This window comes from Hylobates moloch, unplaced genomic scaffold, assembly GCF_009828535.3.
Source record: "Hylobates moloch isolate HMO894 unplaced genomic scaffold, HMol_V3 SCAFFOLD_1, whole genome shotgun sequence".
Lineage (NCBI taxonomy): Eukaryota > Metazoa > Chordata > Mammalia > Primates > Hylobatidae > Hylobates > Hylobates moloch.
The window spans coordinates 231,510,956-231,527,922 of record NW_026652276.1 but is presented as its reverse complement, the minus strand read 5'-3'; the positions used below and the strand labels follow the sequence as shown (position 1 = coordinate 231,527,922).

General features: G+C 54.2%; 1 protein-coding gene and 1 long non-coding RNA gene across 4 annotated transcripts; one reads left to right on the top strand and one right to left on the bottom strand.

Moving 5' to 3' along the window:
- Positions 1-1,382: 1,382 nt before the first annotated feature.
- Positions 1,383-13,404, top strand: ASB10 (ankyrin repeat and SOCS box containing 10). 3 transcript variants are annotated; one of them, XM_032753589.2, is made up of 6 exons: positions 1,383-1,723; positions 2,508-2,775; positions 7,666-8,185; positions 12,427-12,540; positions 12,806-12,991; positions 13,137-13,404. In XM_032753589.2, exons 1-5 carry the CDS (start codon positions 1,453-1,455, stop codon positions 12,989-12,991), a joined length of 1,359 nt encoding a protein of 452 aa, XP_032609480.1. In that variant the 5' UTR covers positions 1,383-1,452; the 3' UTR covers positions 13,137-13,404. The 3 variants fall into 3 exon arrangements, with proteins under 3 accessions (XP_032609480.1, XP_032609481.1, XP_032609479.1); XM_032753588.2 differs by lacking the exon at positions 1,383-1,723 and adding an exon at positions 1,925-2,352; XM_032753590.1 differs by lacking the exons at positions 1,383-1,723; positions 12,427-12,540 and adding an exon at positions 1,784-2,352.
- Positions 13,405-13,851: 447 nt separating this feature from the next.
- LOC131383031 (uncharacterized) lies at positions 13,852-14,562 on the bottom strand. Its single transcript, XR_009212727.1, has 2 exons — positions 14,427-14,562; positions 13,852-14,007 (listed from the first exon to the last, which is right to left on the bottom strand). It is a non-coding gene; the product is annotated as an uncharacterized LOC131383031 (long non-coding RNA).
- Between the last annotated feature and the right edge of the window lie 2,405 nt (positions 14,563-16,967).

The following is a 16,967-nucleotide window of genomic DNA, read 5'->3' as shown; positions in this document are numbered from 1 at the left end:
AAAATAGCTAAAAGAGGATTTTAAATGTTCTCACCACAAATAAATGGTAAATATCATTTGATAGATGTGATAATTACCCTGATATGATTACACATTGTATACATGTATCAAAATATTGTAGCCCCATAAATATATACAATTATTTGTCAATTAAAAATGAAACTTTTGGCCGGGCGCGGTGGCTCACGCTTGTAATCCCAGCACTTTGGGAGGCCGAGGCGGGCGGATCACGAGGTCAGGAGATCGAGACCACGGTGAAACCCCGTCTCTACTAAAAATACAAAAAATTAGCCGGGCATGGTGGCGGGCGCCTGTAGTCCCAGCTACTCGGAGAGGCTGAGGCAGGAGAATGGCGTGAACCCGGGAGGCGGAGCTTGCAGTGAGCCGAGATTGCGCCACTGCACTCCAGCCTGGGTGACAGAGCCAGACTCCGTCTCAAAAAAATAAATAAATAAAAATAAAAAAATAAAAAAAAAATGAAACTTTTAAAAAAGCAATTGATTAAAAAGAATTTTTTTAAGCTAGTGTGAGCCAAAGGGGCAAGACCACTGGGGCTGGAGCACCCCAAGCCCACGGTGGGCAGTGTTGGGTCAGAGCTGAGCCGGAGGGCTTGGTTTCTCATCTTCTTTCTCTCTTTTTTTCCTTTTGATCCACCCGGCCCCCAAACAAAAGTCAGTGCCTGAGCAGACAGAGACATTTCTCCTTTCTCACTCTCTAGTGAAGAGACCCCATTGTAACCACCGCAGGGGAGAGGTGCCACCCAAGGTCATCCAGGGAGATGGGGGGGTTGGCATCAAGGGCCAGCATGGGGAGTTTCTGTGGCTGCCTGTGGGTTACGCTCTGTTACTCAGGCACATGTCTATGTTTGGGAGCCCCCTGAGGGGTGCCTCACACAGCGAGGGCAATCTGTGTCACTACTGTGAACTCCTCCCTTGGTTTGGGAGTGGGAAGGTGCAGGGCTAACAGATGACATTTGGAAGGGCAGGAAATATTATCTGGCACCCACAGGCCTTCCCAGTGGGATCAGAGCCCAGGCAGCTGGAGGCCGATTTGGGGAAGCAGAGGAAAAACAAGAAAGAGCTCAAGGCCCTGGGTTCCAGTCCTGGCTCTGCAACAAGCTCTCTGCGTGATCTTGGGAAGTTCACTTCCCTTTAATGCCGAGACGACGGACTGGGCAGCATGGTCCCTTTCCACCCTGAGGTCATACAGCCCTGGGGTGAAGCTCAGGGTTGGAGGGCTCAGGCCTCACTTGTTCTCCTGCCCCTCCCTAATTCCCCCACCCGGCCTGACTGACAGCTGGGCCAGTCAGGGCTATTTATGGCTTTGCCTGATGTTGTGCTCCCCTGCGCCTCCCACGCTGGGCCCCACCCAGCTTGGGCCCAGCACCCACCTGCCCAGTCCACCAGCAACATCGCTGGGAGTGCTGCTGCTTTGGCTGTCCCAGAACAAGCCATGCCCTGGGGAAAGAACTCCTCTCCCCACTGGGGACACCATATGGGGTGCCTTCCCTCTGCCCCTGCCTGCCGGATCTGGAGGCCCCACTCCCGCCCAGCCTGGGAGACCCCTCGGCCATCACCACTGCTCTGCCAAGACATGGCCCTGCAGAATGCCCTCTACACTGGGGACCTGGCAAGGTTGCAAGAGCTGTTTCCCCCGCACAGCACAGCCGACCTGCTGCTGGAGAGCCGGGCCGCAGAGCCTCGCTGGAGCAGCCACCAGAGGGGTGAGGGGCATCTGGGGGGTGCTGAGAACCAGGGGGCTGGGCTGACTGCCTCGGCCACAGAGGTCCTAAGGGCTTGAGGGAAAGGAGAAGCCCCCGGCTGTTTCTCCCCAACCTCAAAGCTTGCCCAATAGCCTAAACCTTGGCCCAGGAACACAGTCATGTGGAGCCCAGAATAGCTCCTGCTGGATGCGTGGCCAGGTCAGCCTCGGAGCGTGGGACACAGGGGCCTTCTGTCTGTATTTCCCTCCTGCTCGCTCTATCTCTGCCTTTGGCATATACCTCTCCTCCTCCCCACTCTCCTCTCCCCAACCACATGCTCATGAGTTGGTCTCCAGAAGAGTGCAAGGGGCAGGGAGAGCCCCTCGATGACAGACATCCCCTCTGTGCCAGGCTGGTGGAGAAGCCCAGCAGAGGGTCTGAGGAGCACCCCGAGTCTGGCCCAGGACCCATCGTCACCCGCACGGCCTCAGGACCTGCCCTTGCCTTCTGGCAGGCAGTGCTGGCTGGGGACGTGGGCTGTGTCTCCCGCATCCTCGCGGACTCCAGTACTGGCCTGGCTCCTGATTCCATCTTTGATACCAGCGACCCAGAGCGATGGAGGGATTTCCGCTTCAACATCCGTGCTCTGAGTACGGGCCGGGGCACTGGGCGGTCTCAGTGGGAGAGAGGGGAGGCTGCAGATGGAGCTCTGGGCTCCCTCTTCCTGCCTCTGCCCACCTCACCCCATTGGCTGGAAGGTCTTTGCCTTCCCTGGGGATCTGAGGCCCACGTCTCCCCTCCCTAGGACTCTGGTCTCTGACATACGAAGAGGAGCTGACCACTCCACTGCATGTGGCGGCCAGCCGTGGCCACACCGAAGTCCTGCAGCTGTTGCTGAGGCGGCGAGCAAGGCCAGACTATGCCCCTGGGGGCCGCACCGCCCTGCACGAGGCCTGTGCTGCAGGCCACACTGCTTGTGTTCATGTGCTGCTGGTGGCAGGAGCCGACCCCAACATCGCTGACCAGGATGGGAAACGCCCCCTGCATCTCTGCCGGGGGCCTGGCACCCTTGAGTGAGTGACCCCTCACCCCAACCCCCAGTTCCACTCTGAAGGGAAGCAAAGAGGCCTTCTCAGGGAGGATGGGGGAAAATGTCAGGGACCTGGGGCAGAGCAGTCCAGGCTTGGGGCGCGGGTCAGGGTGCAATTACTTCCCAAGCCATCCACCCGTTGACCCCATGAACTTTGGAGTGGCCTGGACTTTGGACAGTTTTCTGGTCTCCCAGGGGTGGAGGGAGGCTGTGGCAGGGGTGCAGTTGCATGGCCCGCATTGGGAAATTGCCTGGCTCCATTATGGGGAGGTGGTGTTGCTTAAAGTTTTTAAAAACACTTTCTGAGCTTATCCTATGTTCCAGGCACTGTGCTAAGCACAACAGCAACTAAGTCCCTGAGGCCCTGCCCTCAGGGAGCTTACTGTCCAATGATCCAGAGAGGGAGTAGAGGATGGTGGCCCCAGTGAGGACCTGCCTGGGTCCTTCTGGGTAGGGTCTGGTTTTTCATGACAGGTCTAGAATGTCCATATTGGTAAGGCACCCTCAGATCATGGGCTCAAGGGACTCTCACTAACTAAACTCCCAAGAAACTGATGAATACACCCAAATGTGCCAATGTATCATTTATTGTAGGGAATAGTCCTTTGCAGTGACATAAATAATTGCAACCCATGTGTAAGGAACGTTGGAGGATGGGATCCCAATTACAATTTTGTGAACTAACTCTACATCCTATAGAGGCCCTCTCTCTACTGACTGCACACCTGCAGGTCTTGTCTCTTGCCTCTGAAAGGTGCCAAATTATTGACCCTGGGGTTCTCCTTTCACGGACCCTCTCCTTCTTGTTAATCTCATCAGCCTCTAGAGGATTCCATAGACTTAATCACACTATGGTTGAAGATGTGTTCTTTACTAGCGTGGCCCAGTGGAAACCTCATAGGAGCCACATATGCAATTTAGAATGTTCTAGCAGCCCTACAAAAAAATGACAAACGGCCGGGCACAGTGGCTCATGCCTGCAATCCCAGCACTTTGGGAGGCTGAGGCAGGTGGCTTGCTTGAGGCCGGGAGTTTGAGACCAGCCTGGCCAACATGCCTAAACCTTGTCTCTACTAAAAATACAAAAATTAGCTGGGTGTGGTGGCGTGCGCCTGTAATCCCAGCGACTTGGGAGGCTGAGGCAGGAGAATTGCTTAAACCTGGGAGGTGGAGGTTGCAGTTAGCGGAGATTAGATTGTGCCACTGCACTCCAGCCTGGGAGACAAAGTGAGACTTTGTCTCAAAAAAAAAAAAAAAAAAGACAAATATGTAAAATTAAATACATGAAATTACCTTTGTAATATTATTATTATTATTATTATTATTATTATTATTTTGAAGATTTTGCTCAGTGGCGCGATCTTGGCTCACTGCAAGCTCCGCCTCCCAGGTTCACGCCATTCTCCTGCCTCAGCCTCACGAGTAGCTGGGACTACAGGCGCCCGCCACCACGCCTGGCTAATTTTTTGTATTTTTAGTACAGACGCGGTTTCACCGTGTTAGCCAGGATGGTCTCAATCTCCTGACCTCGTGTTCTGCCCGCCTCGGCCTCCCAAAGTGCTGGGATTACAGGCGTGAGCCACCACGCCTGGCCCTTTGTAACCATTTTTAAGTGTGCGGTTTGATGGCATTAAGCACATTCATGTTGTTGTTCGACCATCGCCACCATCCATCTCCAAACTTTATCATCTTCCCAAACTGAAATTCTATCCCCATCAAACACTAACCACCCACCCCACCCTGTCCCCCAAGCCCATGGCAATCACTATTTTGCTTTCTGTCTCTGAATGTGAACACTCTGGGGACCTCACATAAGTGGAATCATGCAGTATTTGTCCTTTTGTAACTGGCTTATTCCACTTAGCGTGATGTCCTCAGACTTCACCCATGTTGTCCCATGTTTCAGAATTTCCTTCCTTTCTTTTTTTACTTTTTTGAGACAGAGTCTCACTCTTTCACCCAGGCTGGAGTGCAGTGGTGAGATCTCAGCTCACTGCAAGCTCCACCTCCCGGGTTCATGCCATTCTCCTGCCTCAGCCTCCCGAGATAGCTGGGACTACAGGCGCCCGCCACCGCTTCCGGCTAATTTTTGTATTTTTTAGTAGAGACGGGGTTTCACTGTGTTAGCCTGGATGGTCTCGATCTTCTGACCTCGTGATCCACCCGCCTCGGCCTCCCAAAGTGCTGGGATTACAGGCGTGAGCCACTGAGCCTGGCCGAATTTCCTTCCTTTCTAAGGCTGAATAACACTCCTTTATATGTGGATAGCACATTTTGTTTATTCATTCACCCGTTGAGGGACACTTGGGTTGCTTCCACATTTTGGCTATTGTGAATAATGCTCCTGTGGATGTGTGGGTACAAATATCTGTAAAGCAGGTTAAATTAATTACATTTTGTTTAACACAACATATCCAAAGTGTTATCATGTTGACATGTAATCAATATAAAATTGAGGCCGGGCGCAGTGGCTCACGCCTGTAATCCCAGCACTTTGGGAGGCCGAGCCGGGTGATCACCTGAGGTCAGGAGTTCGAGACCAGCCTGGCCAACATGGTGAAACTCTGTCTCTACTAAAAATACAAAAATTAGCTGGACATGGTGGCGGGCACCTGTAATCCCAGCTACTCGGGAGGCTGAGGCAGGAGAATCGCTTGAACCCGGGAGGTGGAGGTGGTAGTGAGCCAAGATTGTGCCACTGCACTCCAGCCCTCCAGCCTGGGCGAAAGAGGGAAACTCCGTCTCAAAAAAACAAACAAGCAAACAGACAAAAATTAGCCAGGCATGGTGGTGCACACCTGTAATCTCACTACTCAGGAGGCTGAGGTAGGAGGATCATTTGAGCCTGTGAGGCGGAGGTTGCAGTGAGTGGAGATCACGCCACTGTACTCCAGCCTGGGCGACAGAGAGACCTTATCTCAAAAGAAAAAAAAAGAGAGAGAGATAGGGTCTCTCTCAGTCACCTAGTCTGGATGTGCACTGGTGCGTTCATAGCTCACTGCAGCCTCAAACTACTGGGCTTAAACAATCCTCTCGCCTCAGCCTACAGAGTAGATGGGACTACTACAGGCGCACGCCACCATTCCCAGCTAATTTTTTGTGGAGATGGGTCTCAGTTTCTTACCCAGGATAGTCTTGAACTCCTGGGCTAAACTGATTCTCCACAGCACCTAGCCGGCTCTGTTTCTGAAGAAGAAGGAAAAAAGGCATGCATATAACACAGCGCATCTCAGTTAGGATTAGCCACATTTCAAGAACTCGATAGCCACAGGTGGCTAGTGGCTGCCATTGGATAGTGAGGTTCCACATAATCCCGCATTTTTAGTTCTGACCATGTTCCCACCAGCCTCCCTGAGATCACACCCAGTGATAATCCTTCCTTCCTTTGTGAGAAAACAAATGTATTTTCAAATTATTATGGGGACTTTTAAACATATAGAAAGGCAGACAGGATAACGAAATGAGCTCCCACTCCTCCTGCCAAGTGTCGTCATTTTGAGCTCTTACGATGACAGGTTTTCGGGGGTTGTCTCACGTGCTGCTCACAACCACCTCGGAAGGTGGAGCTGTTATAATTATCCCCATTCTACACACGAGGGAACTGGAGCTCAAAGAGGCCAAGTCCCGTTAGCCCTGAAGTGAGGCACACACGTTGCTGTGACTCCCTGTGCTTCTTGCCATCTTGGAGTCAATCCAATTGGCCAATTTCAGCCGTTTTTATTTTTTATTTTTCTATTTTGAGAAGGAGTCTCACTCTGTCACCCAGGCTGGAGTGTAGTGGCATGATCTCGGCTCACTGCAGTCTCCACCTCCCGGGTTCAAGCAATTCTCTTGCCTCAGCCTCCCAAGTAGCTGGGATTACAGGGGCCCACCACTACACCTGGCTAATTTTTGTATCTTTAGTAGAGATGGGGGTTCACCATGTTTGCCAGGCTGGTCTCAAACTCCTGACCTCAGGTGATCTGACTGCCTTGGCCTCCCAAAGTGCTGGGATTATAGGCATGAGCCACCATGCCCAGCCAATCAGTCTTGTTCTTTGTCCCACTGCCCCATTTCCATGTGCGCCCACTGCCAGGCCCCAAGCCCCCTTCTTCCTCCAGTTCCAGCATGCAGAGCCCCCCAACAGTCCTGCTGCCCCTGGACCCAAATAGCAGCCCTACCCCTACCAGCCATGTCAACTTGCATGAGATCCTCAAACCTCAGTTTCCTCCTCTGTGGCATGAGTGTCTTAAGAGAGCCTACCAAGGGAATGTAGTGAGGATGAAATTAGCTACAACACGTAAAACCCTTAGCAGGCGCTCGTTCTAACCACTCATGTGATAACTGCTGGTGACGTTTATTCCCACGGATGATTTAGTGGATTATCCCAACAAAAAGTATTTGGATTTTAAAGAAGGACACTGTTGGCCAGGCACAGTGGCTCATGCCTATAATCCAGCACTTTGGGAGGCCGAGGCAGATGGATCACTTGAGGTCAGGAGTTCGAGACCAGCCTGGCAAACATGGTGAAACCCCATCTCTACGAAATACACAAAAAACTAGCCAGGCGTGGTGGTGGTTGCCTGTAATCCCAGCTACTCTGGAGGCTGAGGCAGGAGAATCGCTTGAACCTGGGAGGTGGAGGTTGCAGTGAGCAGAGATCACACCACTGCACTTCCGCCTGGGCGATAGAACAAGACTCAGTCTCAAAAAAAAAAAAAAGAAAAAGAAAAAAAAGGAAGGGCACTGTTAATCTCGTAGAATGGTGCCGGGATGACCAGTGATGGGCAGGATGGAGAGTGGGTGGGGGGAGACAGAACCAAGAGCCACCCAAGTGTGTTCCTGCTGGGGGTCCATGCCCGCTTTCCTCCCCACCACCGTCTCCCCCCAATAGGTGTGCGGAGCTGCTCCTCAGGTTTGGAGCGAGAGTGGATGGTCGGTCCGAGGAGGAAGAGGAGACTCCTTTGCATGTGGCCGCCCGGCTTGGCCATGTGGAGCTGGCAGATCTGCTTCTAAGACGGGGGGCATGTCCTGATGCCCGCAATGCTGAAGGCTGGACCCCACTGCTGGCTGCCTGTGACGTCCGCTGCCAGTCCACCGCCAATGCCGAGGCCACCACCGCCCGCTGCCTGCAGCTGTGCAGCTTGCTGCTTTCAGCTGGAGCAGACGCTGATGCTGCGGACCAGGACAAGCAGCGACCCCTGCACCTGGCCTGTCGCCGTGGCCATGCAGCTATCGTGGAGCTGCTCCTGTCCTGTGGTGTCAGCGCCAACACCATGGACTATGGGGGACACACGCCCCTGCACTGTGCTCTGCAGGGCCCAGCTGCAGCCCTGGCCCAGAGCCCCGAGCACGTGGTTCGGGCTCTGCTCAACCATGGCGCCGTCCGTGTCTGGCCAGGGGCCCTCCCCAAGGTATGGGGGCTGCAGGCAGCAGGAGGGCCACCATGGTGAGGGGACAGGGAGACCTAGGCCTGTGCTCTGGTTTGCTTTGGAATGTGGCCTGTGCACATAGATTGGTTCCTTCTGTCTGTCTTTCATTCAGCATGTAAGCAAAGCCCAAATAGGGGTCAAGGTGAAGACACAGATCAGTGGGAAATGTGTGTGTGTGCATGTGTGTGTGCATGTGTACACATGGTGTGCGTGTGTATACATGTGTTTGTGCACGTATGTGCATGTATATACTGTGCATGTGTGATAAAGGTGGACTAGGGGCAGTGGGGCCAGATGATAAAGGATCCAAAAAGACAGAAGAAGTCAGGGCTGATGTGGGTGGTGGGCATTGTTTAAGGGTCTTCATCAGCACAGCAAACTGATGAAAACAGCATTTGAAGAAGCTCCCACTAGCAGTGGGATCAGTTCAGTGATAGATGCAGGAGAGGCTCTCCAAGGGAAGAGGGTGAGCCTGTTTCAGGAGGCTCAAGGTCCCCTGAATGTCTGCAAATGGACATGGTCCCACTTTCTGAGAATCTAGTAGGACCCACAGCCCCCAGAACAGCTGCCACTGTCCTGGCACCTGTGAACATGCCTTTCACTGTCAATTTCAATTTATATCCTACTTTATCTTAATTTCCCCTAAGTGGGTTCAACTTGAAGACCTGTGCTACTGATGCCCTGTGAGGGGGCCTTGCCCCATGCTGTGTCGTGTCTGGAGAGGCGTAGATAATGTCATGGAGGGCGCTGGGTCTGGGATGGGGACATCTGTTCTCAGAGGAGATGGGTCAGAACTGAAACCAACCTCTGAGTAGGCAGGTCCCCTCTGACCCAGACCAGAGTCTTGTCCCACCCAGGCTTGCCTGTCCTGGGACCACCCCTGCTAACCCGTTTGCTCACAAACCTAGAAGCATCTGTCTGGATTCCTAAGCAAGACCAAATAATTAAACAGCCCAAGAGTTCGGCAGATTGGTCTCCCCTTTGGGAAAATACAAGAAAATCAACAATTAACACTAATTAATCTCCTATTAACACTAGATAATTAGGAGACAAGCAATTCCCTGTAATCTGACGGCAGCTCTGACAGCTAATGATTTCTCCAGCAGGCAGGGGCGGGAGGAGGGCCTGGCGCAGTGAAAGGGTTTCCTGGGACCCCACAGCCCTGCTCCACCCCTCAGCCTGTCTCTGGGACCAAAGGGCCTGGTAGAGCAAAGTACCCCATTTGTCCCTTTCCATGATCTGCAGCCCTGCCAGCTGAGGGGTTTCTGTCCTCCCTGCACAGAAGCCTCCACCGCTCATCTGTGATGAAACACCAGCCCCAGCTGGTTCTCTAGGAGCCACCACTTTGGACTTGGTGCTCAGGGGACCTGGATCCAGGATGTGACTTTGATGCTTGTCCGTGTGGGTATAGGCAAGTCACTGCATGTGATACAGCCTCTCCCTAACAGGATGGAAAGCTGTAGGAGAGCACTAGGGAACAGTCGGAGCAAGCACAGCCTTGACTACACACCAGGCACTGCTCTAAGCTGTATTTCCTGTTACAGGAGTTCCTCCGTCCTCCCAGCAACTTCTGAGGTCAGTGGTGACTAGGAATGTAGGCTCTGGAGCCAGACACACTACCTGTGTCGCCTTCGGCAAGTCGCTGAATCTCCCTAGGCCTCAGTTTTGTCATCTGTAACATAGGGATATGACACTATGCCTTCTTCATAGGGTTAGTGTGAGAAGAGTTAATACACATCAAGCCTAGTGCTTAACACTTGTTAGCTAGTGTTGTTCTTGTTATGTAATGTATGAGAAAGCACTTGGTAAGCTGCTTGGCATCATCCCAATGAGGGTATCATTGGAAATGGGAGTGCAAAGCAGGTTGGTGTAGCCTGGAGGAGGCGGGACTGGGATGGCCAGTTTTGAAGGGAGGGAGGAGGAAGAGGCAGGCATTCCAGGCACAGTGAGCTACTTGAGCCCAGTACGGAGGTGGGGATCAACATGGGCCAGGAAGGACAGAGATGGGCCTGAGGGGCAGGTGGAGAGGAGAGTTGGAGAGAACCAGCCTGCTCTTCCCTAGCTCAGGGCAGGAGTGAGGAAAAGAGGCCTCCCGGGACAGACTGATGAGCACTGCTCAGATGCAGGGCTAGAAGCAGAGGCCCCAGGCGTGTAAAATGCTTTCTCCAGGGACCCCTGGAAGGCCAGGCCTTCTGCTCCCACTGGTCATCGGTACTCTCATCTGACAGACAGAAGGGTCTCCTCTCCTTGCAGACAGAGGCTGTTAAACCCCCACTATTAGATGCAATTGTGTGTTTGGCCACATGTGGGTTGTGTGTGAGATACTACCTGAAAGACAGTACTTACCTGTTTTCAGATCTTAAAAGACTCTGTGGCCATCACCTGTAGAGATGCAGCGAGAGTGGAGTGCAGTGGAGGAGGCACGAATCTGCTTTAGGTACTGAGTTCAGGCACAAGCGGGCGTCATAGTGCTGGTGTCTGTCAGGCCACTTTTCTGACCATGTGGACGGTTTGTCCACAGGCTGCTCCACTGCAAGGCTTGCCCGCTTGCTGCATTGGACCACCACCTCAGAGACCTTTCTTGACCACTCCATCTAGGACAGTGCCCTCCCCAACCATGCTCAGTCCCCTGACCCTACATTTTTTTTTCTTTTTTGAGATAGGGTCTCACTCTGTCACCCACACGTGCAGTGGCATGATCCCAGCTCACTGCAACCTCTGCCTCCCAGGCTCAAGAGATTCTTCTGCCTTAGCCTCCCAAATAGCTGGGATTAAAGGTGCATGCCACTACTGCCTGGCTAATTTTTGTATTTTTAGTAGAGACAGGGTTTCACCATATTGGCCAGGCTGGTCTCAAACTGCTGACCTCAAATGATCCACCCATCTCGGCCTCCCAAAGTGTTGGGATTACAGGCATGAGCCGCCACACCCGGCCCCTTCCTATTTTTCATTGCAGCAGCAGATCTGTGAGTGATGACTTCTGTGTTTATTATGTTTTCCCTCTGAAATAGAAGCTCCTGGATGACGAGGACTTTATTTTCCCCACTGTTGGATTCGAAGTGCTTGGCACATAGTAGGCCCTCAATAAATATTTGCTGAATGAACCAATGAAAGCATAAATCTGGCTCCAACTAGATTCCACCCCTGCTCCTACCAAATCCTCTCCTGCTCCTGCAGGCAGTCCATCAGCCTCGGGCTGCCTTGTCCCTTCTCCCTGAATACCCTCCTGGCTCTGGGGTTCCTTTGCCTCCAGAGCCCAGTCCTCCCTCTGTGAGTCCCAGACCCAGCCCCACCCCATTCCCTGGCCCCCTCTTGTAGCGGTCTCTACCCTCACTTGGCATTGGATGGATTCTGTGATCTTTTTATCTGCTCAGGAGCTCCAGCCACAGGTCAGGGACCTCTTCCAGCCAGAAGTAAACCCAGCCCAGAACCTTGTAGAGGCAGAGAGGAGAGCAGGATGGTGGTGTGGTTAAGGGCAAGGGGCCACGCTTCCAGGCCTGGACTGTGGGAACCACAACTTGGGCAAGTTAATTAACTTCTCTGTACCTCAGTTTCCCTTGGCTGTAACGAAGGAAATGGGATAATAACATGGGGATATTAACAGTCCATCCCTTGCAGGGACAACAGTGAAGAGTTCATACATGTAAAGTGCTAGAAAAATCATCTGGCCTGAGTTATGCACAATAGAAAGGTTAGCTGCTGTATTGGCTTCCTGGATCAAACGAAGTACCACAAACTGGGTAGCTTAAAGCAACAGAAATGGAGTTTCCTTACAGCAGTGGAGGCTGGAAGTTTGAAATGCAGATGTGGGCAGGGCTGGCTCCTTCTGGAATCTCTGAGGGAGAATCTGTTCCATGACGCTCTTGTAGCGTCCAGTGGTTTCCCACAATCCTTGGTGTCCTTTGACTTGTACACGTGTCACTCCACTGTGTGCCTTTGTCGTCACGTGGCCTTCTTGTCTGTGTCCATGTCTGTTCGTCTGTTTTCTCTTCTTATAAGAACACCAGTCATATTGCATAGGGCCCACCCTAATGACCGCATTTTAACCTGATTACATTTGCAAAGACCCTATTTCCAAATAAGGTCCCATTCGTAGGTACAGGGGGTTAGGTCTTCAATATATCTTTTGGGGAACAAAGTTCAACCCACAACAACTATTCTGGAGCTGTCTGGTCACTCTGTGTGGACTGACTGGGGACCCAACACGTCTCTGCGTCCCGCAGGTGCTGGAGCGCTGGAGCACGTGCCCTCGGACCATCGAGGTCCTGATGAACACCTACAGTGTTGTGCAGCTTCCCGAGGAGGCCGTCGGCCTGGTGCCTCCTGAAACTCTGCAGGTCAGATTCCAAGGCCCTGACCATAGAGCCTCTCATCCTGGCCCCAAGACTCCCACCCGCTAAACCGCAGCCCCCCATAGAAAGTACCTAAAGACGCACTCATGTCCCAGAAGACAGAACTTGCAGAGTGAACACTCAAACATTCATTGTTTCTAAGAGGTTCTTTCCGGTAGATGCCCCGCCCCTCACCAGCCTACCCAGTGAGGAGGAGCCGGCACTACCTGTCTGAGGCTGCCCCTCACTGAGCCCCTTGTTCTGCCCCCAGAAACATCAGCGTTTCTACTCCTCCCTGTTCGCCTTGGTGAGGCAGCCCAGGTCGCTGCAGCATCTGAGCCGCTGTGCGCTCCGCTCCCACCTGGAGGGCAGCCTGCCCCACGCGCTGCCCCGCCTCCCCCTGCCACCGCGCCTGCTCCGCTACCTGCAGCTGGATTTTGAGGGCGTGCTCTACTAGGTGAGCCCCGGGATCTGTGAGCAGTCACAGCTGCTTGGGGTCCAGGGATGGGTGGAAGGCAAGAGAAGGGTTGGGGAGGGCCCTGGCCAGAACCGGCCCGTCCTCGAACCACCAGAAGCCTCTGAATCCAAACCTCTCCTTCCAGATATCCACGGCCTTTTGAGAGGGCCTGAAAGCAGATGCCCAGCCTGCAGAGGGCGCGCCTCTGCACTAACTCAGGCCAGGTAGCCCTGGCAGCAGGAGGCCCAGCTCGGCAGGCAGGTGTGGATGCTGCAATTCCCAACGCAGAGAAGCGGACCGACAGCGGCAGCCGGGTGATGACTGATGAAGACACACTCCTATTGGGGCTCTCCTGAGGCCCCCTTCTAGCCTGTGCAAACCCTGTATGCGCATTAAAAATCTCCAGGTCTGTGTCTGGTGCTGTCTCCAACAGACCTTCCTCTGAACTGGCTCCCTTGCAGGGGAGTTGGGATGGGCAGACTGACAGGGGCTCCCTGTCTGCCCCACGGTGCCAGCTGCATCACCTTCCCCTTTGGCATCAGCCGGCTGCTAAGGGGTCCCAGGCTTGCCAGCTCCATCAAATGACAGAATGACCACCAGGTGAGAACGCGTTAGAAAAGGCCTAAAGGAGGTGCAGGGTGCACATGGAGGCAGTGCAGAGAGTTGGGCAGGAAGGCACAGGAACCCTTGGGGTAGGAAAGTGAGGAGGCAGGAGAGCCACCCGGAAGGAGGGGCATGTGGGGTGGCCCATCGCGGAGGGTAACCATGGTTCAGGTGACAGCGAAAGGCCCAGGTTTAGAAAAACAGAACCAGTTCTGCCTATTGCCTGACACGGTAAGTCAGGGAGCACCAGAAGCATGCCTGGTTCCTGCCTCTTTTATCTGCTCCTTCCTTAATTTTAGCTCTGGCCGCAAGAGCGCTGAGTTGAAAGTTCTGTGACACAGGTTCTGGTCTTAACTCTGCCATTAACTTGTGGAACGTAAGTCTCTTCCCTCTCTGGGCTCACGTTTCTGCATCTGTAAAAAGAGAGGGAGGAGAGTCCCTGAGGGTCATTGCAGTATCAGGATTTTCAGTACCTGCCAGAGGCCCCAACAGCCGGGAGCTGCCTGCAACCACAGGCGGAGGGCAGGTTGTCGGGACAGAGCAGCCAATCAAGTGCACCGTGATCCCTGACGTCAAGGGTCGCAGGACAGAGTTACCCCAGGCGGCGGAGTGCGCACGCGCTGGAGCTCGCGACTTTCCCGCCAACCGGCACTAGCCAGGCGACGAAGGGCGGGGCCGGGAGGGCGCGAAGAGACAGGGGGCGGGGCCTGGAGGGCGCGAGGCTTTAGGCCGCGCGGACTAGAGCCCGAAGCCGGGTTAGGCGTTGAGAGGCGGCTGAGGAGAAGCGGAGAGGAAGAGAGAGGGCTCGGATTCCCACCCTGGCCTCAAGGACCTTGGGCTGACCGGTCTGTCTGGCTTCAGGTGCTAGGGCGCGGCTCGGGGACGCGGATGCGGGTGGGCAAGCGGTGGAGGCTCCTCGCTGTGGAAACCCCAGGCGGACCCCGACCGCACAGGCCCCACCTCGCGAGCAGGAAGCGGCTGCCCCAAGGCATGCGCGGGAACCTGGTGCGCGAGGCCCACTCCTGTTGAGAGCCTGCGGGGCGCCCCGTGGAGACCGCGGCTCGCGTGGGGGTCCCAGCGGACGCCCTAGTGCTTGCTGGTTTGTTCCGCAGCCGTTCCAGGGCCTGCTGCGTTCAGGCACCGCTGCTCGGCGGCAAGGCCTGCCCTCCAGGCCCCCACCAGGGTCCGCTTGCGTGGGGTAGCCGGAGCGCGGCGCACAGGAGGAAGCAGCAGGTGCTGCCGAGCCCGGGGAGAGACGTGCGGGACGGGGGGTTGGCAGTCGGTGACAGGGAAACCTGCTCTCTGAGGAGGTGACATTTAGCCTGAGACCTGAGTAGAGCAGATCAGCAGGAGTGGCAGGACGGACCGCCCTGGCTGCGGGCGTGGGTCGGGGGGCACCTGCGGCGGTGGTCCAGGCCAGCGGCGGTCGCGGCAGGCGAGATTCGGGATCCCTGGGAAGAACTGGGGGGCCGCCGCCGGGGGTGGATGTAGGGGCTGCAGAATAGCGCTGTCTAGGGTGACTCGCAGGTTTTTGGCTTGGACCCCTGGATGCCAGATGCTAAGATGGGGAAGATGAGGAAGTAACGGGAAGCAGAAGGCCGTTGTTGGGGAGATGGCACTGGAGCCGTCTAGGAAGCATCTCAGAGGCTGTGGCCCCTGGCACGGGGATCTGGAGCCAGGTCGACGCCGGTCTGGGCATCATGCAAGTGCGGGCTCGCTGGCGCGGGAAAGAGTTTGGAGCTCTGCTCCCAGGGAATCCCGACTCCCGCGGATGACTTGCCCGAGACAGTCCTGTTGGTGGATTTTGATGGAAATTCTATTTGATCGCATCCACTTGGTTCACTGTGTGCTTCCGGGTCCCCAGGTTTTAGGTGCTTCATGCCCTGCTGGGAACGAGACACGCTCCTGCCCTCAGTGAATCTTCAGTCTAGTCTGAGAAACAAGCGTGTGAACAACCAGTTAGAATACAAGGGGCAATAGGATGAATGCAAGATAAATGTGGGAGCAGGAGCTGGGGGCATGAAGAGGAGGATGAGGAATGGGGTTGAGATCTGGGAGGGCGTCCCAGAAGGAGGACCCTCCTTTAAAGTGATAGGAAGATCGGGGAGGGTTTCTGGCCACATCTGGAGAGCCTGCGATCGTGGGATGCCTTTTTAAGGACGGGGAAGGGAAGAAAGGCGATGTGGAGTGGTGGCTGTGAAGGGGCTGTGCACAACCTCACATATTGTCCCCTTAGCGGGGCAATGTCAGGAGGGTCCTCACTGGGGTTAGACATTCAGATTCTTGCGAGCCAGGGCGCTTCCTCCCCAGCCTCTTGGCTGTTGGTCCCGCGGGCCCAGAACCTCTCCCTGGTAATTGCTTTTCGTAATGTGTTTGCTCCAAACCAATTTCACGCCTCCGTGAGGACTCCGCCCTGCACTGGAGGCGCGGACCTCCCCACCACCAACCTACCCGCGTATGAACGCGCGGGCTCACACATACGGTACACATTTAACACAACAGACACACAGGGTTCGGGTACCGGGGCACACTAAACATACTGAACCCTACACTTACGCACACTAGACGTTAAGACACTCACGTACAACCCCCCCTCCCCAAACAGTGCATTCCCAGTTAAGCATCTAGAGGCGTCCCGCGCTCTCGCCCTTGGATGCTCAGTTAGTGGTTTCTTTGCCCTCAGCGCGTCTCCTGGACTATCGCCAGGGGGCGCTGCAGCACCCTGCACCTCCTTCGCCGTGCCCGCAGTTGTGCGCTGCTGCCACCAGAGGGTACCCGCGGACAGGCCCGACGCTGCCCACCATGAGAGGACTTTCTCTGGCCAATGAGTGGATTGGAGGTATAGATTTGTGGTCTTTGACTTGAATACTTTGTTTTTTCTTAGCATCCTTGGTGCTGGTTGGCAACACAGGTCAGGCCAGATGATGAGGCCGTGGTGGGCACAGAGGGTAGATTGAAGATAAAATTCCACTGTAGGAGCATTTCCCAAATGTCAGAGAATATGGACAAAGCAGCACTTTTAGAATTCTGTTTTGGACAATGAGACCAGGTACTTGCCCATAACGCGTCTGTTCAGGAATTCAGTAGGAGAACCACAGTTTTTTGCTGGTAAAGAAAGGAGCTAGCTCTGTTCAGATTTGACAGAGGCAAGGTCTGTACTTGGTACTGATGAGAGAGTAAGAAGTAGTTTTTGGAATGCTCTGGATTTCAGGGAAAATGAGTCCCTTCCTTTCTTGGCCACTCTACTCTTTGTCTATTTAGTGCAGGAAGAACTCATTTTGTAAGGTGTTTTTTCATATTCAATTGACTCTTGCCCTTGCTTTTTGACTAGACAAAGTTTTTGTTGTTCTTTTTTTTTTTTTTTTTTTTTTTT